Source organism: Poecilia reticulata, chromosome 13 (genome assembly GCF_904066995.2).
Source record: "Poecilia reticulata chromosome 13, P_reticulata-male-v2, whole genome shotgun sequence".
Classification (NCBI taxonomy): Eukaryota; Metazoa; Chordata; class Actinopteri; order Cyprinodontiformes; family Poeciliidae; genus Poecilia; species Poecilia reticulata.
This window is the reverse complement of record NC_088842.1, coordinates 13,937,560-13,962,071: the sequence shown is the minus strand read 5'-3', so window position 1 is coordinate 13,962,071 and position 24,512 is coordinate 13,937,560. Positions and strand designations below refer to the sequence as shown.

Here is a 24,512-nt window from a genome sequence, read left to right as displayed (position 1 = left end):
TGAAGTTAAACTCAGACGTTATCTAGCAGTGCCTTTTACAGGTTGATGCAATTAGAAATATTGAAAAACAATCTTTGGTGAAAAACTATACATACCTCAAAAAACAGTGATATGTACAAAAAAATAATATTTTTAGGAGGCAGTACCTTATATGTCGACTGTATTTACCGTATTTCGCTGCTTTGGCTGCTGCAGAATATTGTCCGGCTCCCTGGGCTCCTAATGTTCCTCCTGTTCCCACTCCTGTTCCAGCACCTCCTGTTGCAACTCCTAGTTCATGGAAACAAGCTGTACTGCATCACGAGGTTACAGTCATGAGCGGAAAATATAAGCATTTAGGGTTAGGTGAAAATTGGTTTTATTTCATTTAAAATTTCCATGTGTGCTCATTATTTCTACCATATTTGGCAGCTTTTGCTGCTGCAGAGTACTGTCCCCCTGCTGGGACAAAAGGCCCTCCTCCTGCTCCTCCTGTTCCTCCCAGTCCTGCATATCCAAATCCCGTTCCAACTCCTCCTGGAACTCCTGTTTGAGGTGAATAGAGACTGAGGTTTGAAGATTTCACTAACAAAACCAAACAAGCTGCATTAATGCCCGGCATCCATATTTTAAAGTCTTCTTTTATATATGAAAATAAACTATTCTGCTTCTTTTAGCAGCAGTTCCAGGTTATCTTTTTTTGTTACTGATTGTCTCGCTATATTTTAACCTTTTTCACTGCTTTTGGTTCTAACCTTAAACAGCACCAAATTATGGAAAAACATGGATCAATCTAGTATTTTTTTAAAATAGTCATCTAAACCTATAAAAAAAATCAGAATGTCTTACCATACTTTGGAGGTTTGACCCCTGCACCACCTCCATAACCTGCAGAGGTGTTTGAGTTTATTAGGATAGGTTTTATAACACGAAGTGTCACATTATGTTTTTATTTATTTAAGCTTGATCTCTAACATACCACCATAGCCACCGCCGGGTAGCACCTGTCCTGCTCCACCAGGGACTCCTACTCCTCCAAGGCCTGTTTGAGGAGCTGTGAATCAGAACAGATGAAAGATTCAGTTTCATATTTTTTTACCCAAATAGCATTTCTAAACACAATGTGAGATTTGATGAAACTTTGATCTCACCGTATTTTGGAGGTTTGGCACCAGCTGTCAAAGCTGCACCAGAAACAGGACAAACGTGGTTGAATTAAAAGATGAGCTGAGTTTCTCTAACTTCTAACAAATTAAAATATTTGCTTTACAGCTAAGGGAAATCACAAATAAGTTAGTTTACATCCATATCCAGGTATAAACTGTGTTCCTGCACCACCGACTCCTCCACCAACTCTTGGTACCACGCCTAAAAAAAACATAATAGAAACAATTAAAAAACTGAATTTTTACAGTCATAATTTGAACTTATTTTATTTCACTTACCGTACTTAGCAGCCTTGGATGCAGGAGAGTATCCTCCACCTCCCACTCCTCCTATTCCTCCCACTCCCGTTCCTCCGACTCCTCCCGTTCCCCCAACTCCGCCTAGTCCTGCACACAAATTTATTTATCAACCCAACTGATCACCATAATTAAAAATGTGCCATCAAAGTGAATTATAAATTATCTGCACATGTTGTGGATTTTAACAGGAATCTGTTTCTCATCCACCCCTTCTCACACACACATATATATTCTCACTCATACAGCTCAGCAGGATAAGGGAGTCATGTTATTGAATTTACACAACCACTGGGATGAAACCTGAAGGAAGCAGCTTTGTTTATTTTGAAAAAAGTAGATTAAAAAACTTCTGAAATCAGAAAACATCTAGCTCTTACTGTATATCTCAAAAGAACAGAAGTCTATCAAAGGTTTTCAAAGGTTTTTAAACCAAAATTTTAAAATAATTTTTTAAAAGTGTCAACAGTATTAGGATGATATATTCACTAATGGCTGTAGGAAGTCATGTTCACTCTTAGCTAAGAATGGGCCTGTAAAAATAACCCCATTAACTCTTTGAAAACTTTTTAACTGCATATAAAAATGATTAGTTGAAAGGTAAAATTAAGCAACTATAATTATTGTAAAGTAAGATGTGAAAGAAGCAGACATTGCATTCAAGATGTACATAGAACTAAACTCAGACATTTATATGTTCGCACTTTTTCAGTTGCACAAAGAGACAGATATTGAAATATATGAATTATGTGGTCAAAATGCTAACTCTGCTTTAAATTTTTTCAAACCCAATTGGAGGAGGATGTTTAAAATATTAACAAATGTCTAAAAATATTATTTTCATTGGTTGAACAGTCCAATCAAAACTAACATTTATTACAGGATCCGGTGTGGGCTTTGATTAGGCCTTTTTCTGGTGCAGTGAACCCACAACATTCAGTTGTTTTCAGAGCCGAGTAAAACGGGCCATCTTCAAACTTTAGAATAAAAACAAAGCCGTCAGGTTGAGAATGAGGCATGGACAAATCAACAGTTTGATTTTTTTTCTGAAAACAAAATGTTCACAGAGCCATTTTCTGGTGAAAGCAACATACTTTCCGTGATTAAAGAACGCTGCTTCATATTTAACAAAAGTGAAAAAACAAAATCAAGTAAAGCATTTCCTAAAACTGAAGAGAATTAGCTCAGAACTGTTTCAGACCTGATCTTTAATCAGCAAAGGAATACAGGCTGCAAGCATTTCAGTTCAACAGATGTTATAGATTTATATTTCATTTGCAATAAATAAATTTGTGGGCAATATGTAGCTCTGAAATTGAAGCAAAACCATGAAAACTGATTGTAGATATTCTTGAGTAAATAATTAGAACCGGATGTTGGTGCCTCCAAAGATGAATGAGCGAACACACCCAGAGTATTCCAGCTGGGATTCAGATCCAAGATATTTCACATTTGTACCGATTGTTGCCTTGGATGTTTGACCTCAGAGACCTAAATTCATCCTCCTTCAATACCTCAATCTCCTGAAGCACGAGATTTTAAATTACTATATTATAACAAATTACCATATTTGGCAGCTTTTCCTGGTTGGAGGTATCCACCTCCCCCTGGTACTCCAATTGGTGCACCTCCAGGTACTCCTCCTGGTACTCCTCCTGGTACTCCTCCCGGTACTCCTCCTGGTACTCCTCCCGGTACTCCTCCTGGTACTCCTCCCGGTACTCCTTGTAGCAATATGGACACTCTGAATTATGACTTTATTTAGACTTTTCATAGTTTCTGCAAAAATGATTTGCAGAAATTCTTAGTTTTAACATAAAAGTGAACTCAGAAGAACATTTCATTTTACTGATTGTGCTCCTAACATTATTAAATCATATTATTATAATATTAATGATCCAGATGCTGTTACTAGAAACTGTGTATTTAGACATATTTATCTTGGTTTGCAAGTTTAGAACTTAGGAAGCTTTTAGAAATGAATTCATTCTTGTCTGGTCTTTCGTAGAATGGCTGAATGTCGGCATGCCTTGTATAAATCTTCTACTTCCAGCTAATATCTACCAACTTGTCCTAAAATTAAGTTAGGTAAAATAATTTATATTATGTGTAAACTATGTATGTATATGTAAATTAGATAGTAAGATAGCTCCCTATAAAGTGAAATAAATTTTCTTCCTCTATTGATTATCAAGAAATTTGACTGACAGGAGAGGACCGATAACAATTGGTACATTAAATGTTCCTCCATACTCGGCATGTTTATCATTTCCTACAGCTTTGATAATTATCCTTGGTCTTTGGTACAGGAAACAGTAGTGGAAAAACCTAATTTCAGCATGACATTTTTAAAATTCACTGTGCATGACACAATATTTGATTAGTAAACTATATTTTTGCCAATATAATTAATTACATGTTGTCAATAAAACAAAGAGGTAGAATTTTCATTCGTTTTAATTTACCAAATAAGAAAGACAGTTGAGAGTTCTCACCATATTTAGCAGCCTTGGACCCAGGTCCATATCCTGTGAAAAAGACATGTGGAGATGAGTGAAGTGTAAACTTAAGTTTACATTGCTACAAACTCTGACTCCAGGTAGCCAAATAATTCATTACTAGCTTAATTTAGCAGAATACAGACTCTTCGAGCTTTAGGAATGCTGAAATGCATGAGGGGAATCTTCATCAGTGAAGACAGAGCATCTGCATGGAATAGCCAAAGAATAAGTGACATTATTATTGGTTTATCTCTCTGATGTCAAAGTGGCGCTTGTATAAATGCTGTATCAGTGGCACAAATGTGCAGTATCCACAGCACTGTCATACTGGGGAAGGCAACAATGCTGAGATGGAAGTATAGCAAAAAGAAAACCATTACTGTATCGCAACACGGTGCTACTCAAATATCACAGCAAAGACTCAAAGCATAACATTGCCTTCACTTTCATACTGTAGTATGACACTGTCTGCACTGATAAAGAATCAAATTCATTCAGATATTAATTAATAATTCACCTTTTGAAGGGGGGAAAGGTTGATAGGGTTTTGAACTTTCATACCCAGATGGTTGGCTAATGTGTAAACATGGAAAAAGTAAACTGCACCGCGTCCTTATACAGCACAAGTCTTAGAATTTTACACCTTTCAACCCAATACACATGCACTATGCAAAACATGGTGCAACCAATGTAAGCAACCCAAATACATCTAATAACATGTGACAGAACTTGATGTTGCACAAACTTTACCTTGTGCATTCTGGTACAACATACATGGAAACATCAGGAATAGTGTCATATGAGCTGAAGAACCTCATGTCTGGTCTCGTCATCTACTGTTTAACATTTAAGCTTTTATGAATCAGAGTTTGCAGAAAGAGTAGGAAGATCATTTGGTATTTATTCCAATTGCTACATGTTAATACCTCCTGGCACCTGCCCTGGGTATAGTCCACCACCGCCACCGACGCCTCCGACGCCTCCGACGCCACCGACACCTCCGACGCCACCAACGCCACCGACGCCTCCAACGCCACCGACGCCTCCAACGCCCCTGACGCCTCCAAAGCCACCGACGCCACCAACGCCAGCACCTGAAGAGACAAACAGATGCTTCAGTTGTTCATATTTTTTGTTTGCTTTAAGGACAAGAAGAATCTGAAACATGATGAGTAGGAAATCTTACCATATTTAGCAGCTTTAGATTGAGAAGGTAAGATGCCTCCAGGCCCCACTCCTACAGGAAACAAAGAGAAAGAGATATTTTGTAGTTCTGTCCACCTTCAAAGAAATATTTCTCTCATAATTTCCTGAAATGTTCACCAGTTCCGACAGGATAGCCAGGTTTTGATCCAGGACCAGCTTTTCCTCCTGGAAGTCCAGTTCCACCAACGCCATAACCCCCGTAACCTGGATCGCAGATTGTTATGATTGTTGTGTGACGCGTCATTAATGGCTGCTTTTCATCTGACATCAAGTTTGTGTAAACTTCTATATTAAAACAATTTTTTTTACCATAGGGAACTTTGCCACCTCCAGGCTTAGCACCATAGCCCCCTAGAGGACAAAATATAAACTTTATGACTCAAAGTTAGCAATGTGTGGTGCAACAGATAAATTATTGTTCAAATTCTTTAGTATTTTTCCATTTTTAACCTTAATATGAACAAACTCAACATTGAAAGTATTACACATCAAGTAAACAACAAACTAAATATTTCATTTTCAAGGAGCATCTAAAAGCACCTTGCGCTTTGGGAGATTTGAGGGGGTAACCATGAAATACACCGGGCTGCATTGGCCCACCAAACCCTCTGGTTCCTGAGACAGAGAAGGAAGGAGAACTTTAATTCTGACATCAACATATAAACAACTTGATAATAATATAAATATACATATTTAAAATCAACCTGGGACTTGGCCTCCCTGTTGTCCTCCAACTGTATAAAGAAATCAGATATTCTTATGGTTGTCTGCAATTACTTTTCCCAAAAGCTGAAGATACTTTACATTTAATTTGATTTTGAATCATGTTGATTTTGTAAAGTCTGTGTTTCACATTGCAGCATGTTTCAAAATTCAAAATCACTTAACACATAGTCAAAATCTTAACCTTACTTGATTTGGGATTTAGGTTTGTTCCAGTAGCGACCCCAGGCAGAACTCCACGGCCGCCAAACCCTGCAGGAAAGAAAACAGACATATAAACATGATGATCTCAGAATAAAAATCTCATGGATTGTGGTAAATATGTCCTGATAGTGAAAACAAACCAGTTCCTGGTACAATTCCTCCTTGGTAAAGTCCAGGGACACCCACACCTGCGACGACCAAAGACATAACAATGTGCTTTCCCTTTAATAGACGGATAAAAAAGATGCTTCAACCATGTTTTCTAAAACATGGTTAGAAATAAAAGGCCACACAGACATGAAAGCTTTCCATACAGATAAAAGCATTCAGAGAATGTGCAGAAAGCAAATGAGAAAATGTTTTCTGCAGTCATTTATCAGTTTGCTGCAATAAAGCAACCGTTTTCTGTCTTCAGCTAATTATTATGTTTATTCTTCATCCATTGTGATGTAATGATTTCTGATTTAATGGCACGCACAGGGAAAATCATCATAAAAAATGTGATGAATACCTTATTTTTAAAAGTAGCATTGAACAAAATCATTCTTCCTATTTATTTGCACTCCCAGTCGTGACGTGTAAAAAGTCTTTAAATAAATTATTTCAAATAAAATCAGCAGTGTTACACAAAACGCTGATCAGAGTGGAGAAACTTTTAATTAGTAATCCATGACTATCAGTTTCCTTAATATATATATATATATATATATATATATATATATATATATATATATATATATATATATATATATATATATATATATAAAGAGATTTCACCGAGCCGCTTCTCAAAATTGGTAAGAGAAGAGAACATCCCACTAAAATGAGGCAGATGAATTTTAATTTAAAAGATCAGAAAATCAGTACAATAAAATACAGAGCCTTGCAGAAGTAGTTTATCTTGAACTTGTCCTGATTGTCTAAGATTACGGCCATCATCCCACTCTGTGTAAATCCAGTTGTTCTGTGAAGGCATAAGATTAAGAATATGTGGGAAAACCTAAAAGTTTTCTGTCCAGTTTGAATGAGCTTTAACTTTCTGAAAGACAAAAAGCCAATTTGAGTCTGTAGATGTGTAAAGCTGCAGAAACGTACCACAAAAGACTTGCAGCTATTCTGCCACAAGAAGATAGTAATTCTTTCAGATTTTTATTTCTAATCCAGTCTGTGGGTGTAACGTGACAAACTGGGGAAAAAGCTCAAAGTGTTTGAATACTTTCACAAGGCACTGCAGATATTTGCTTAAACTTAAAGTCTGGGCAAGGACCAAAGTTTAATTTGCTGTTTTGCAAACTGAGAAGGGAAATAAGGTAGAACTAAAACTCTTCAGAGCTCACAGTTACTGCAGCAAAGAGCAACATCTTGTGGCAAATCAGTATGCAATAAGCCTGTTTCTAGTCTCTGCTTCTGTCAGCTGGGCAGTAGAAATTATGCAGATGAAGCATTAAAAAAATCTTAATGGTTCTGTGTTTCACATACAAATTGAGCCTCTAGGTGTCAGTATTCAACATCTAAAGAGAACAGTAATGAGTCTGATGGTATCTTTACTGTTAAGTTAAATTATTTGCAGGTGAAGCCAATTGTTTTTGTTTTTTAGGTCAAAACCATGCAGCCCTTCTGTAAGAGCATCAATGCACTCAAACAGTGAAGCTCAAACATTTTCTGTATTAAGGGTTCAAAGTTTTATACAGTAACTCATCTCTATAAAATTTGTCAAACCCATTTAAACTTTTTTTTCCAGTCGCTTGGCTGGAATTTGAATCACTACGGATACATTTCCAGCTGCACCAAACATCTGCCACATGCAGTGAGAGTTTGTCTTTAATGTGGCTCAGAGCTGCTTTCTGTCTGTCTTCGGCCGCATGAGTTTATTGTTGAGTCTACAAAACCTGGCACTTTGGCAGCTTTCTTTCCTGCTGCACCACCGGCTCCTCCTGGAAGCCCCGTCTGAGGAATAACAGGTGCTGGGGAAAAAAAAAAAAAAAACATCACATAAAATGTTACATGGCTCATCAAGCAGGGAGGGGCTAAAACAGCACATTTATAGTCAAAGCGCTGCGATGAGGACAATTATAACTGATTTATTCTCCTAAATTGTGACTTTTTTCATGTTTGATTTTGCTTTATTACATTAGGAAAATCTCTTTGGTTTGAGTTCAAATATGCTTTTTTCAGGCTGGTTGTCATTTAATAGAAATGAGGCCAGTTGTGCATTTGTGTAATTATGAAAAAAGACAAAATGTAGGGGGAAAAAAACACAGGGAGTGAATGTCTTGCCTCCACCGGGGACAGAGGGTCCAGTTCCAGCACCTCCAGGTCCCACTCCTGCTCCAGCACCTAATCAAAAAGTAGAAAGAGACACAGAATATTAGAAATAACATTTACAGGTACATTTTAATACATTAAAATAGCAAGGAAAACTTTAGTTTTATTTTGGAAACTTAATTCAGAAATTCAAACTTATAATGATTCACTAAAACAGAGTGATATTCTTCAAATGGGATTTTGGCTTAGAAATTACAATATGTTAAATGAGACAAATTAAATTGGATTATTTAATTACATGGCTGTTGAAAAGTATGTTAATATGTGTGGTTTTGACATTTGTTCAGTCCTCCATTAGCATGCATTGCAGCAACAATGAAGTGTGGCGTGGAGATGATCAGTCTGGGAATGGCGTGATGCGTTCAGGAAGCTCAGGTTGTTTTGACAGTCACTGTCAGCTCGTCTACTTTAGCGGTTCTGATGCCTTTTATCTCCAATAATCCACCGACTCCGGATGGGGTTCAGGTCAGGTGATTTTATTAGCTAATAAAGCACCATGATGCAATGGTTATTAAAACAAGAAATGGTCCCTTTGGAAGTGAAGGCAGATGCCAAGTCCTGCTTGAAAACAAAATCAGCATCTCCATAAAACAACGAAGGAAGCATGAAGTGCTCTAAAGTTTCCTGGTAGACGGCCGGGTTGACTGTGGACTTCAGGAAACGGAGCGGAGCAACAGCAGCAGATGACACGGCGCCCCAAGTCACACTGACTGGTGACGGAAACTTTGTGCCTCTAAACTTTCACTATAAACTCGTATTGATTCCAGATAATGTGTAAAATTTACTTTCATTTGGAAAGAAAGCACATTTCAACTTGTTACTTAAAATTCTATTTAAGTAATATTCTGGGTATCTATTAGACGTAGTTGACAGGAGTAAAAGATTGAAATGTATCATCTTGTGCAAATGAAATGAAATAAATGAACTTTTTCTATAATAAGCTGATGTATTTTTTCCCAGTACATGTTTCTGAGGGGCCTGAGATCAGGATCACCAAGTGATCACGGATGCTGAGGATCTAATCTGGTTCTGCCAACCCAGTCGCCATGACAACGCAAAAGGCTTCGAGTTTGACTTCTCCCTAATCAGAGGAGACAGGGAGAATCCATGGCATCTTGCCCCATCAAATACCTAATTTCTTTCTTTTTACAGGAAATTAGCTGTCAGGTTTTGCTCGACATGAACTTTGCAGTAGGATGAAACATGCTGTTTATTTACTTAATCTAGTACCTCCCCGAATTTTCTTTTTTTTTTTTTTTTTCTTTTAAATTCCCAATACTTAACCGGACAGACGTTGCGCACTGCCTGAAAGTATGCGGTCTGGGAGATTTGGTAAGAAAAAGTTTGGCGAGGAATCTGCCTTTTAATCTGCGCCGTTTCAGAGAAACGAGTTGTTATTTTAAGTGTCATGAAAGCAGAACAGACCGATTCCAGGCACTGATGTTTTGTCACTGCCAACCAATATTTAAGCGCAGGCTCTTTGCCACGGAGCAGCCCCAGACATGATTGAGGCCCCCTGAGTTCATCTCTAATCAGTCAGGCTAATTTAAAGCAAATGATGTGCACGCACACGCTCCAGATTTTAACGTCAGATCCAGCTCTGCAGAGGTTCAAACTGTCGAAGGTTTGCAAGTGTATGATAAAAATGTAAACGCTTGCCAAATACGGCTTTCGTACTGCACTTCCAATAATGCACAACATACACTCTGGCTCTCTCCAAACATGCAAGCATGTTCATTTATCAAAAGTCTGAGAGGGCTTCAGTCAGTAAGGTCTGGAGGCTGCACAGTAGTCTGCCAACAGGCTGAAAATGACCCCCTGGTGGCGCGGGGGGCCTCCTGCATCTGTCCATAAAACAACCAGAGCTCCAGGAGCATTTGTCAGCATCGCAGATTGAGAGCAACGATCAACCACTGGAAAGTCCATCGTCTTTACCGTTTTTCCCGGCAGGTTAGTCAAGGAAATGCTGCCACCAACTGAACCAAACGGTCTGGGCAGAATGCCGTTCATCATGTCTTCGCTGAGCAGGTGACTGAATGGATGGGCTCTGCACTTTGAGCGAAATCAAAGTGGATATCGCAGAACTGCAGTCAACATGGAAAGTATTAGTGCTGCTAACTCATGTTTCACAAGAAAACCTGGAGGAACAGGGTGTTTTCTATTACTAACACAAAAGCTTTCAGAATGACAGAGAGAGATGATGTTTCTGGTTGTAAAATATTCAGAGAAGCTGCGTTTTCCAACACCTCTGGAAGATGTGACTCCATGAGGTCAGAATATGTTTATAAATCAACTCCTCCATCATGCATGATATCACAGAATATAAGTTTAGCCTTTCTCCAACAGCAATCACTCATCTTTCAGTTTAATAACCCACAGTTTCCATTAAACCCAGTTGGCTTTGTGTGATTATAATAGTTTCTGTAGGATTGTAAAGACAAGAGTTGATACCATCAGTCCAGTCGTGGATTGTATTTGAAGGAAACCTTCTTCCTCGTTATCAGTACCAGAGTCCAGCCCTCCACTTACTTACTCTAACTTTTATATTCCACCTGAATCAAATGTTGCCAGATCTCTGCAGAGATGAATGTCAGACTGATGAGGAAACTCAGGTGTGGTGGAGCAAAGATGAATCTAACACTGTAAAACGTTTGAGCCGCATTTAGTTGTGTCTACTACCTTCTGCTCTTTGAGTCAAATAAATGTAGCAAGTTTTAAATTTTTAACCAAAATGTGTGATTTTGTGAAAGATAAATTTACAGTAGTAAGTTGTGCTAACTTTTTTTATTAAACTCCCAGGAGTTTAATAAACTATTTTTTTTTTAGTTGGAACTTAAAAAAACTGAAAGAACAGAAGGACAGGAGTGGGAACTATTTCCCATGGTGCTTAGCGACATGTTTTGTTTGGTTTCACTTCTCTTCCAGTGGGTCCTACCTGAAAACATCACATTCTCTTAATTTTGCTTAATTTTTATCCACATTTTGATCAAGTTTTATCAGCTAAGGTTTAATTGAATATGATTTTATCATCCTGTCAATTTTATCTTCACAATACTTGAAGTTATGTATTACTTTTACAAATTACATTTAAATCAGTAAATCATTATATTTGAAGGATTTTCATTCTTTAATTTGGATATTTATGTAATTTAGTTTTTTTTATAGTTTTTTAAAATAATGTCTTTATTAGAGTTGGATTCTTGCTGCTTTAATTTTGAGCAAATAATTACAGAAATAAATAAACTTAGTCTTTTCTCATTCCCCTTGTTTATGGCCCACTGACAGCAGTTTCTTCCACAACATTAGCTAATGCAAGTTCAGAGACAGAAAAGAACAAAGTGTTTTCATTACTCAGCTGTAAACCAAAACATATTTCAGTTCAAGAAACATATTGTTACTAAGTCAAATATTGATATTTTTAAAAAAGTATATTAAAAATGTGATTACTTTTTATTAATTTATTTACAAAACAAAACACTAAGAGCAGTGTCAGTTCTCATATGAATGGCACTCCAGCCAGCTACATCCTGCACACAGCAAAACACAAACCCATAATCCTACAAAAAGAAAGCATTGAGCAGAATAAAATCTTTTTAAAAAGTCTAATTGTGTTTTAAAGAATCATTTTTCAGCGTAGAATAGACCTTGGCAAGGCTGTACAGCTTAAATATGAAACAATTTGAGCTTAAGATGGCCATATAAAGTCTTAATTCCTTAGAAAAACATGAAATGTGAGCATTTTCAGAGACTTTGTGTGGAATGTAAATACAATGACACGCACCACAGGGGCGCTCATTCTCACTGACTGGACAACCACATAAAGTAAACGAAATGTTCAGGCAACGCAAGTCGGACAACTTTCTGATTTGCCTCATGTCACCTCTCTGCAGTGTGCCACTCTGGACAGACAGTCAGACTGTGTGTAATAATAACATAACTTTTACCGTAAATTACGGCAGACAGCAAATCAATCCTGGATCCCATCACTAACACTACAGTAGTGTCATATTTCCACCAACCAATCACTCACTGTACCTGCTTTGGCAGCAGCTTTCTGTGACGGGTAAAACCCTCCAGTACCACCACCGTATCCTCCATAACCGCCTGCAAGACAAACATTTAGAAATTACTGTTAAATCATTATCAAGAATTTAATTTGAAATTGTTTTATAAACATTTAACTTCTTTAATAGCCGTTAATAAAGTAAATAATTCGAACCACCAAATCAGTTTTAATTCAATAAAACAAAAATACTTACCGATCCCAGTTCCTAGATTTCCATAACCTTGGTAGGAAAAAAAAAAAGTTAAAAGTGGATAAATAAAGTGAAGTGCAACACAAAAAGCACCAACCTCCAGTTTGGAGGTGCAGTAAATGCTTGCTGGTCAAGACATTTTATATGCATGAACATGCACAATGCACATAATGATATATCGTCCAATAAATTATCATTTATTTTTCTCTTTTTGGCCCCTACACCGAGCCTCTTTTGAGTGCCTCAGCTCCAACCCGCCGTATATGACTGGAAATATGACAGTCGACTGAAACCTCTGAAATTTGTTTAGGGTTTGCGGTATTTTGTTTCCCCCGTCAGGCCACCTTAAGGAAAGCTTTCTTGGAGGAGCCACTGAGACCATGGTTTACTTTACTGGAATGCATAATGAGTTACTGCTGTAATTACCCTTCAATAAAAATAACACATCATTCAACATTTCATCACAACTCTCTCCAGAGCCATGCAACAACTGCATGAGATGTGGATTAAAAAATTAAGTTTGAGACACTCTAAACAAAATCATGCGCATTAAAATTCGACAAGCGAATTTCGACAAGGGAAGAGAGCCGACTTTTACGAAGCTCCACGCCTGACAGAAATGGCGTGAATCCAGCTTTTCGGTCCGGTTTGTGTTGTGATCTAAACATTGGGGGGAGTGATGGATTCTTCTTAAAGCTTAAAAAAAAGTATCTATGTTTTAATCTGAAGGTGTCAAAAAAGCTGAGCTCAGCTGGATGCATAAATTGAATCACGTCTCAGTTTGGGTTTCCTCTTGATGACAAGATTGAAACATTTGAAGAGGGAAATATATGGAAATGGAAAACTTGTGGGAGAGAGAGAAGAAGAACATGAAAATAAAACTCTCACCACCTGCTTTTCCAGCAGGAATCACAGCCAAAGCTCAGGAGGATTTCAAATAAGGCACCAAATACGATTTTATCATCCATTTATGGGACTTGAAGCAGACTTATCGACAGATCCTGTCGTAAGAACTGTCATTAGCCCAGCGGCTACACGATTTAATAAGGTCAGGTCTTGGTTTCCTGCACCACAGTGGAGCAGGTGCACCAAATCCCGAACCCTGGAGTCCCTCGTTTAACTCCTGGCTCGGGCCATTTGCTGCACATCATTCCCACTAGGGTCGAAAATCCCTTTTGGATTTCTCCTAGAGAAAAGGATGCTATGCTTTAATTCACTCCCTTGAAGAAAAAAGTTCTGAAAATACAGAAGAATTTTTACTTGTTTTATGTACAGCAGTGTGTAAAAGTTTTAAATTGGCTTACTTTTTCATATTTTGTTTCCAAAGAGCTAAGCATTAGTTTAAAAAAGTATCTTCTTTAGGCTTTCAGAAGATCTCTCAAAGTTTTTCTTTTAACTTCATACTTATGCACTGATTTTCTGAAAATGACCCAATAAAAAAATTAAATTGTGAAAAAGGATAGTTAAACATGCATTTCAACATTTTTGGTAAATAAAAATATGAAACATTTGTATTGAGTTCCTTATAGTCAGTATTTTATAGAACCACCGCTTGCTTCAACTTCAGCTGCAGATCTTTTGCAGAATGTCGCCGCTCGCTTTGCACACAGAAGCCGCCCACTTGAAAATAGTTGCACAAAAATAACCTGAGCTCATTTAGGTTAGACGGAGGCTACTTCTTAGTTGGACTTAAGTCTGGACTTTGACTTCTGCTTTTATCTAATCCATTCCTTTGAGTTCTGCCTGAATGTTTAGAGTTGTTTTCCTGTTAGAAGTTGTTTGGCTATCCATATCCTTGTTTTCCTTTTGCAGCCTTCAACATGTTTCCTTGCAGGATTAGTCTGTAACTACCTCCCTCAGTCTTACCATCAACTCAAACCAGAATCACCGCAGCCACCACCATGTTTTATCATGGGAATGGTTTGTTTAGAAAAGGGTGTAATTTCCGTTTTCTGATTCTGAATATTAGCCAGAAAATTAAACCTGGGTCTGATGAAAGCAAACTTTAAAGAGCAAATTAAACATTCCTTTGAAAAGTATGTATTGTATGACTAAAGATTAGAGAAAGAGCGGCCAAATGGCAAAGCAGAAATTAAGAAACACACGGTAATAATAAAAGAATTTTGGACTTGTTGGAAGAAATGAACAAGGAAATGAAGGATGACTGAAGAGTTTTGCACATTAACTCCAGATTTCTTAATTTGTTAGTGTTTTTTGGACTCTGTGTGAATGACATTTTAATAAAAATCAGTTTCAGGAAAACATTAAAACAAAGTTGGCCTAAAAACAACAACCTTTCTAAACAAAGATCCTTTCTGAAACCAGGAGAAACATTAATGCTGCCAACAACTTTGTCCAGCAAGGAATTTACTTTCATCAACAACTGAAAATAAAAAAAACCTGGGATGAGAACAACTGTGCATGGGAAACAATTCACCAGGACACAGAGATCAGGGTGGAGCCGGTCCAGCCAATTGCAGGTGAGGAAACTGTTCTGACGAGGAGGAGGAAGAGTAAGAGGAGGAGGAATGAACCGGCAGCGATAGGAGGACAGATCAAGAGTGGATCAAAACAAATGTGGACACAGCTCTCGCCAAAGCCTTGGCAACAGAGACCGCGTGCAATACAACCCCAGATTTGAGATAATCCGTCTCCTTCTGCCTTATTCCTCCAGATTTCTCAACCATCTCTAGACACATGTTGAGATAATAAGTGCAATCAATTTTTACGTAAATCAAATTGACCGTTTTCCATTTTCCAGCCGTTCCCGTGCTAACACGAGGACTCTGTCTTATCACGTCCCCTGGATCTGTTGGATAACGACTCCAAGAAGGTTTCTGATCAGCATCCATGGAACAGCAATGATCTATAACGCCATTAAATTCACCAAACTGACTGGTTTACACAATGTTTCACAAGAGATTTAGATGTGTTCTGGCTGTCAGCACGTCTTTAAGAAATGCTGCGAGCAGCAGAATCAAAACAGGATTCTGGAGACTCTTGGTTTATGAATCAATCACCTGTGCTCACATGTGCTTTTAGTCACCGGGATTGCTCAGAGTCACCCACACCTGCCCCGCTGAGCTCAGCTCAGCTCACAGCACTGAGACGGGGAGATGAGAAGCAGACGCTCAGATTTTGGTCCGTAAGGGTGTTGATCTGTATGCGAGACCATGACTACAAGCCTTGAGCACAAACACAAAATTTCCACAAGAAAAAAAAAAAAAAAGAACATTTATTTTTTGTAGCTCTGACATCATCTAACATTGTGAAAACAAAAATACCAAAGCACAAATATACCACACAGGTGGTGCTACATGTCCAGGGTCAGGGCATAAGGAGCTTCATTATTGTTTGGCATTTATCCACTGAGGTTTCCTACAAAGGTTCTCTGTTCAGTCACACCATCTTGTAAGCTAAAACAAGCTTGCTTTTGTTGGACAACAGAAACCTACGTGTTGGACGTCTGCTGCAACAGTGTTTGTTGTCATGAGCCACACACGTAGAAGCCCGATATCAAATCTTCAGTTTTCTTCGCAGCTGCAGCCAGTATTTAGCTGATTGCTGACAAGCCTGAAGGATTTCCGCACTCTAATATTACACCTAATTTTCTCCATGACCCTCAAGACAAAGAGACCCCCGGGGATCAATTGAGATCCACTTTGACTTTGGACCTTGGACTAGACGATCAATACTCAACATGGAGGATGGAAGTGACAGGAACCTGATATTACCCAGAAGGTGAGGGCTGAAGGCCAAGAAAGGGAAAGTAGAAATTAAATGATGCAGTACGGCCATGCATCACACTTTCCTTCATTTGGATAGAAAACCCCCCCCCAAAAAAACAACATGATTTTTCTGCCAGTTTCCATTGAGAAGAGACCATTCATGGAGAAGCACGACCATGAGTACAAATCTGGAATAAACTTCTTGATACTCCGTTCCTCTGTCTCAAAAAGCTTATTTAGATTTCCCTGTCAAACCAGTTCCTCCCCTAAACTGGTGCTAATGCTTTCTTCAAACCAGCTTTTTTCTGTTTCAGCCTCTACAAGCACTGGGTTTGGCACAGACTAACTGGTTTTATCACCAACTTTTAACTTGTCTTGGGGAAAAGAACTAATTTCGTCTGAAGGTGGCTCATTGTGACCAAAAACTAATAAAATGTAAGCAGCACATTTAAAACTCCCGAGTTACACCTAGTTTATGGCTACCATTTCTGTCCTGATGAATGCCATCAGGGGATGTGCGAAGAGGGGATGTGTTCCCGTTTCAACCAGAATTTGAAGCATAAAAAATGTTGAATACATATAGAGACATTATTTACTACAAATACGCTTCAGAAAACACCTTAGTTTCAAATACATGTACTGTATAGCTAGTTATTTTGTTATTCTTCTACTAATTGCTAAATATAGGCAAAATTCTTCTGCACTGACATCTAGTGTTTAAAATGAGAACTGCAGTGAGTGACATGCAACTCATAAGATAAATCTAAGCGATCTTGTCGATGTCATAATTCTTTTGAGACATCTGTCCCTCTACGCTGTTACCAAGTTTTTCTAAAGGCAGCACGCGTTGGTGGCACGTGACATTCTTAAAACATATGTGCCTCTGATATTTCCTGGCAGACACACGAGAAGCTTTTGAAGACAAGTCGACGCTCCAAGGTGCGATCAAGCTGCGATCCTTTTTATAACCTGCTCCGTCACTTCTGACGAACCTCCCACGGTGTTTTTATCCGAAGGTGGTGTTCATTATTATGAAGATTTATGAACACCGTGATATTGTGTCCATAAATCCTGCCTCAAATGCACTGTGTAACTTCTGTTTCCCAGTACTGTTGCTTAGTGGCATCGCTTCTCAAAAATCAGACTTACTTTCACATATGTGTGTCTTTCACTCTTACGTCCACGACTGTTTAAAAAGGTTTTCACCACAGTATTAGATTAATACATAATAACGTAATATTTAGCAGATTGTTTATCTAGGATTGTCAAAACCAAGCATTGTTTGTGGCCCTAAAGCCAAGCTACAACTATTTATTTTGATGCGTGTCAACACATACATCCTCTATTTGAAATAGCGCTCTTCGAAGTTTTGATCTCATCGGGTAGCTTTTAGAATAAATGTATCTTTTTTGAAGGCTTCAATGTCCCTTAATTAAACAGCTGCCTCCGGCCAGACAAATATTTTTCAATAATTCCTTCTCTGAAATAGTTCCTTGTTAGAGGTAAAGACCACCTTGAGGCTCCGTCAAACAGATGTAGAGCTGAGATTTCCAGACCCAAACGGTAAAAAAACAGATTGTCAGGAGCTCATTGAAAGATGGTACAAAAAGATCCAGGCCAAAAGTTAGGCGTTTCCTTCTGTTTTCTGGTGTCAGAGCCTCCCTTACTCTGTTAGAGCTCTAGTTTTCTAAAGTCTCAAGTTAGGTAAAAGAAATCCAGATGAAAGAAACATTGACAGAATCTTTAAAAAACCTAATACTCAGAATTTTCGATCCTAGTTCCCTGAAATTCTCTGTCAGTAAATTTGTGTTTTCGCTCTCCATCTTTATCTTTACTTAATCGTGTTTATGTGCCATTAGTAGAACCAACAAATTAATTGTTCATTCCATTAGTAGTTACAAAACAACAACCTTTCTATTGACAGGATGATCCTTGGCATAAAGAAAGTATTTCTTTAGAATGATTACTGATAGATTTGAGATTTATATGGACAATAATCTTGGCATACGACTCTTGTTATACCCTTTGGCGGTCACCTTGTTTCAATCGAACTGTCCCAGTGCAGCTGTGGTTACAGTCCACCGTCATCAGTGTGTGAATCTGTGCCTTAATGGATGAATGTCGTGTAAAGATCTTTGGGGTCCTCTGGACTAGATAAAGTGCTAAACAAGTACAAACTATTTACCATTTACCATTTATTGGATTGCTTTTAAACATATATATGATCAAGTAGCCGTATCATTTGCTCTATTTAGTGGAAAAGCCCATTTATGGTTCTTTTTTATTCCCTGCAGCTGGTAGCAATCTGATCAGAGATCAGATGGTTAGGGCTGTTAAGTAGTCACAAACATGGCTTGTTTTTAAAAAATAGCGTTAAGTAAATTCAGCTGGTGAGATCAGGGCATCTGTTTGTTAGGACACAGGAGAAAATAATGTGATTTGTGCGGCTGAGCAGTTTCACTGGACTGTTCATAAATGTGTATAAAAACAGACGGAGGATCAACCATTAACGGGACGGGACGTTTCATGTGATGTAATGATGTGGGACTGATCTGACTCCCTGATTGTGGAAACGAACTGCTTAAAGACCGATCACAGCGCCAAATCTGTCATGGTGGAAAAACCCAAAGTTTGTTACTTTAAAAAAAAAAAAAGATTGAAACACAGCGATCAACATGTGTCTTTGGAATGAATTTAAACATTAGATTTGCTCTTTGTACAGATTTCAAGTGAATATTTCTAGGGTTTTTTTTTCTCCACCAAATGACTCCAAGCTGTTCTGATTTATATTGTGCGCAGCACCCCAACTTTTGGAGAAACCGGGTTCCAGCTCAGTATTGCCCAACAGTGGTGAGTCATTTGTTGTTGCTTGTTTAGGAATGACCTCAGTAAGAACAAGTATTTCTTTCTTGTAAAAGGAGTCATGGAAATGTGGCCTCGAGTACGTACAGTATGCCCCCTGCTGTACCAAACGTATCACTGCTCAAAGTGAAGATAGATACTGGGGCAAAACAGCCCAGACATTGCATGTCTCAGTCCTTCAGTCACTAGCCATGTTCTCAAACCGGGGTCCAGTACAAGTGATGGATGTGAGCCAGTGTGAGCAGAAATATCTGGTTTCAATCTGCACTGAAACGTCTTGCTCATTCTCCACTGGGGTTAAGTAAGGTAATTCTGTTTCAGAACCAGAGGAGCACAAGTATCATTAATCAAAACAGCGTCCTCGATCTCGGGTTCTTTCTTTCCCTTGTTTCAGAATCCTGATTCTTTCCTCTCCAGAGCAATGTCTGAGGGGGTTACGCCGCTCAGACGAGAGGCGTTGGTAGCAGAGGGAAGCCAAACGTGAGAAGTGAGGAGAAGTATTAGCTCGCTCCTTTCCATCTCCTGTTTTCCTCCCCCTTCTCCCCTGCTTTGTGAACCCGCTGGCTCTGGCGAAGGGTTTAATTTAGGAGAGCAAAGAATTCCATGGCAGAGATCCACTTTAACTGACAGCAGACGCGAGGAGAGCGGATTCTGGAGCCGGAGTTCTGTCCAGGAAATATCCGTGACTTGTTTCTCATGGTTTTCTCTGTTCAGTCCCTTTTGCAATCAGGCGAGCTTATAGAAACAAATTGTTTGTTTAGTCAAATATTACAGAAAAGGGGCTTGACTCATGTATTTCGCAGCTGGAAAGCAGCACTGGTGTGCAAAGTGACAAGAGGGTGACAGACGGATGATGAATTGTCCTGCTTGTGTAAACCTAAACATTGTGTTTAAGCTGAAAACCACAAACATGCAAAGATAAGGGGGCTTCAAAGCTGCACAGAGGCGTGATGTGACAGCACATGCAACACTTTGCCAAAGTATTCGTACCTCTTCTCATATATTGTCACGTTGCAGCCTCAAATTTCAGTGTGGTTTTGAATTTCGTGACACAGACCAACGCAAAGTAGAGGATAGTTATTAAAGGTTGAAGAAAATGTTCCATAAAAATGAGAAAAGCCTTTTGTCTTATTCCCCCTTTACTTTAAATAAAACCCAGTCTGTCTTTAGAAGTGACCTATTTAGTTAGAGAAATGTAGGTGTGTACTTCTTTGGACCTAAAGAGAAATTATGTAGAAGAATCATCACACATCTTCACTTATTACAGCTAGAAACCAGCAGTCAGGCCTGAAATCTAGGTGGAGTGATGGACTCAGATCTAAACATTCAGAGTCACAAAAAGTCACTTACAAAGTCGGCCTTCTGTCACCTGGAAGAACATTTCCAGGCTTAAATAACTAATGTTGTAGCAACATATAGAGAAACTCATTTATGTTTGGTCGCATTGATTACTGCAGTAGTGTCTTCACAGGGAGAATTTCTTGAAATGACAACTATGAGTTGTTTGTTCAATAAAAACTGGCTTTATGGAGGAAAGCCATGAAAGGTCCCATTCACAGTTTTCAGGAGCTATGGCTAGATGAGAACAAAATGGATCATTTTGGCCAAAAAGCAGTAGTCCTGGATACAACATCCCCATTAGACACATACTGATGTCAGCTGTGTGGATGATTTTCTTCAGAAAGCAAATGAAAATGGTGCAGGGTTTTTACTTTCCTAAAGGATGAAAATCCTAAAAATACAACAAGAGCTCAAAAGGATTAAAATCCTAAAAATACAAGAGCTACAGTGGAATTATTTAAACCAAAGCATATTCAGCTGATTGAATGGCCCAGTCAAAGTCCAGATCTAAATCCAATCCTGAATCCATGACAAGACGTGAAAATTAAAGTTAGCCGTCACTTTCCATCAAATTTTTAAAGTTGAGGAGTTTTGCAAAGAGGAATTGGAAAACATTTCAGACTTTCCACTACAATTACAGAGAGAGGAGCTCTACAGTGTTTACTTAGGGAGCTAGCACGTGCACACAGAAATTTTTTTTTTTTAGATTTTTAAGTATAAACCATGCATTTTATCTTTCCACTTTACAACTAAGCACTACTTTGTGTTGGTCTATCACATAAAACCCCAATAAACACATTGAAATTTGTGGTTGTAATTTGACAAAACGGGAGGGAGTCGAAGGGTCAGGAACACATTCACAAGGCTCTGTAATGTTGTGTTTTCATGTAAGGCAGTCAAATATGTTCTTGTAGATGAACCAAATCTTCAAAGGCAATCAGAAGGTCAAGGGAGAATCAGCGGTTCACAGTGACTGACAGGTAGTGAGACTCTTCTTCGGCTACAGTCCAATGAAGATTTGCTCTTCAAAAACTAAGCCCCTCATCATGTCCGTCACTGCGATGACATATTTTATCAGTATCAAATTATCACGCTTATTTCCTTCCAAGTTGGTGGATAGATTGCATTCTTGCAAGTTGACGCAAAGACTGAATGATGTGAGGTGCCGCAGTGATTCCAGATTGCGTGAGACAAGTGGACATACCAAGGTTCTCCCTTGCTTCCTCTCTGGTGACCTCCCCTACTCCTTGTCACCTCAAACCACAGCGTGCTGTCAGTCATGGGCATCGGGCTGGGAAAAAGCAGGACCGTACACATACGGGACTAATTATGCATTCACACAGTCGCACCGAAGCCCTTTTCCTCGCTCACTTGGGGTGAGCCAGTCTGACTTTGGCGGCAAGCCTTTTATTGTTTTCTCGTTTCCTTTTCCATGCAGTCATTGACACGATCGACGAGAGGTCCCAAAGCCTGAACCGCCCTCTCTGCCAGATGACCCTCCAGTGCAAAACTGCCAGAGGTCCCATCAACAGACCGGGGCCGTCTCCTTCTTCAACGCCTTTGGTTAGGAAAGTGTCCAGGTAAAAATATGCGCAATAAATCTGCCATCTCAGCTGCTCTGGGTGGCAATTTAAAATTTTATAGAGCTCTTCTACATCACACTATAAAGCAAAAGCACTTTGTTTCATTGCGTAGCAGGAACTAACACAGATGAAGGAAATTTGGCAATCTTACCCGGAGTCTCACCAGCTAAATTGGGCATCAAACATATATATCAACTCTGAGGCACTGGGGTGATTCTTAGAAAGGGCTCCAAATTAAGCACAACCATTAAAGTCACCACAGCATGATGCTGGGATTACAAGCACCAACACCGGGCTGCCAAACCCGGCTGCCATGCCCGCTGACGCCTGCTGCTGGGTGACCTCAGCCAGACTCTGTGGTCTCTCACCACCACAAACTTCATTCGAAATGCATCAGCGGAAAAGAGCTCCATTCCTCGCTTTTAGTCCGTGCTGAGTTCATTTGAGCACCACGCGGATCCGCAGCGTCTCTGATGTCATTGTTTACACTGCAACTCTGACAGAGCAGAACGCAATCGAGCCTAGACTTTAAAGTCATGCTAACATTTCTCCCTCTTTTTTGTTCCTCAAAGAGATGAGAGCCTTACTTCACATTTTATCCACCTCGGAAAGGAATGTCACAGTTCCTCTGCCAACACTGAGCCTTGACTCCTTTATCCAGAGCTCATACCATCTGGCTCCAGCTTGTACGCAGCAGCAGCACACTGGATACATGTGAGGACAGCAGTTCGAAAGACCGATCATTTCTGTTCACGGCGCTCCATCTGCGGGGATGTTCAACTGTGCAAATTACACACAGGATGAGAAAACCAGTCAACAAACTCAGCCTGTGGCCATGGTATGCAATGTTGGCCAAGTGTGCCTGTTTTGTATCGCACAGATGGTGCACACATGCATCCACTGAACGCTTTCCTGATAAGTCCGAGTTGAAAAGGAAGACGAGCTCCCCCTCGAGATGTACCAATTAAAAAGCCGATGTTAGGTCAACAACGTCAAAACTATTTTCGAAATTCTTCGGTCACTTTTAGTGGCAACAACAACCACCTTCGAGTCTTTACAACAATTTCCCAAAACTGACTTCCTTACTTTGTATCCGGTCCTCTTCTTGGATGTTTTTATATCGGCCCATGATGTGTTGCATTTTTTACATCTTTTAGTCTACTTCATGTTGTCTAATAGGTTCTACTTAAAAGATTTATCTGATTCTGTCAATCTGGCAGAAATTAGACTTGGGCGTGTCCTTTTAAGCTGAACAAAAAAGTTGGTTAATCACACTTAATTCATAACTTAACAAGAAGGATAATTACTTTAGCATATTATATTATTAGCATTTTCTCTTTAATGTAAAAATAATTTACCAAGTTGTATTTTTTTTTATTAGAAAGAGAAGAAATCTGTAAGGTGGCTAAAAGCTTTTCACATTGATGTAAGCGGAGATATTACTACATGGATAATCAACACAGGATAAGCCAGATGCCTGAAGGGCAAGGACTGATGTAATGTAAAAATAGCTCATTTCTAAGGTCATCTAGCCCAGCCCTGAAGCTGATAAATACTGATATATCCAACAGAAATCCTTCACCGAGATGAGATGATTACACTGATTCACATCACCGTGAGCACAAAGTGAACAAAGAAAAGTCATCTGAGTTTTTACAGCAACCAAAACTTACAGAAAATGCCTTCCACTAGCAAATCATTTGGAAATCAGTAAAAATAAATAAACGTACCAGAACCGTGTATGAATGTGTAGTAATCAATAATCAGATTGACTTTATCATCATCGTTGAAGAAAAAAACTCCAACTGTTCAGCTAACGTGCTTGTGAAATATTACGGACCTCCCAGCTCTTCAAACCCCAAGCAGCTCTGTAATTTACATGGCTTCCACAAATCTACAAAACATTCCTCCTATTTAACAGTCTGAAGTGGACTCTTAAAAACAAGCAAAACACACTTTTTTGGCTTCTGATCTGTTTTTCTTAAGCTTTTAGGGAAATAAGAGAGAAAAACTCTCCCCATCATCACATAAACGGCACTTAAGTAGTGCTTCCAGATGGATAACGATAGCTGTCCAAGCTCCAGCCCTGTTGGAGGAGAGGATTTAAGAGCAAGACAAGAGATTTATCAATGCCGCTGATGAAGATAAATAAATAAAGTTAAGTAGAAAGCACCAAACACACAATCTCTAAATGGCTATTTATAGTAAGAGTGTGTAGCGTTTTTAAAGACCCACAGCTGTGGATCCCTATAAAATATGGAGCTGTGGTTCTCTGGACACACTGTCCTTCACGTGTTAGATGTTTCTCTGCTCCAGCATTCTTGAATCCAATAGTTTCCTT

General features: G+C 39.0%; 1 protein-coding gene across 5 annotated transcripts in view; it reads right to left on the bottom strand.

The window, feature by feature from the left end:
- elna (elastin a) overlaps positions 1 to 24,512 on the bottom strand; it is a 54,213-nt gene that overhangs the window by 5,263 nt on the left and 24,438 nt on the right. For 2 of the 5 annotated variants that reach the window (XM_081615103.1, XM_081615104.1), the window contains exons 6-26: positions 12,661 to 12,687; positions 12,437 to 12,505; positions 8,354 to 8,413; positions 7,966 to 8,040; positions 6,217 to 6,264; positions 6,062 to 6,124; positions 5,854 to 5,883; positions 5,690 to 5,764; positions 5,459 to 5,500; positions 5,267 to 5,353; positions 5,130 to 5,180; positions 4,870 to 5,037; positions 3,938 to 3,970; positions 3,008 to 3,166; positions 1,425 to 1,532; positions 1,282 to 1,347; positions 1,131 to 1,163; positions 959 to 1,033; positions 829 to 867; positions 400 to 525; positions 169 to 270 (exon numbers count right to left, since the gene is read on the bottom strand). In XM_081615103.1, coding sequence (XP_081471229.1) covers positions 169 to 270; positions 400 to 525; positions 829 to 867; positions 959 to 1,033; positions 1,131 to 1,163; positions 1,282 to 1,347; positions 1,425 to 1,532; positions 3,008 to 3,166; positions 3,938 to 3,970; positions 4,870 to 5,037; positions 5,130 to 5,180; positions 5,267 to 5,353; positions 5,459 to 5,500; positions 5,690 to 5,764; positions 5,854 to 5,883; positions 6,062 to 6,124; positions 6,217 to 6,264; positions 7,966 to 8,040; positions 8,354 to 8,413; positions 12,437 to 12,505; positions 12,661 to 12,687 — 1,536 coding nt within the window. The remainder of the gene's footprint in view (positions 1 to 168; positions 271 to 399; positions 526 to 828; positions 868 to 958; positions 1,034 to 1,130; positions 1,164 to 1,281; positions 1,348 to 1,424; positions 1,533 to 3,007; positions 3,167 to 3,937; positions 3,971 to 4,869; positions 5,038 to 5,129; positions 5,181 to 5,266; positions 5,354 to 5,458; positions 5,501 to 5,689; positions 5,765 to 5,853; positions 5,884 to 6,061; positions 6,125 to 6,216; positions 6,265 to 7,965; positions 8,041 to 8,353; positions 8,414 to 12,436; positions 12,506 to 12,660; positions 12,688 to 24,512) is intronic. The other 3 variants (XM_081615105.1, XM_081615106.1, XM_081615107.1) reach the window with 3 other exon arrangements.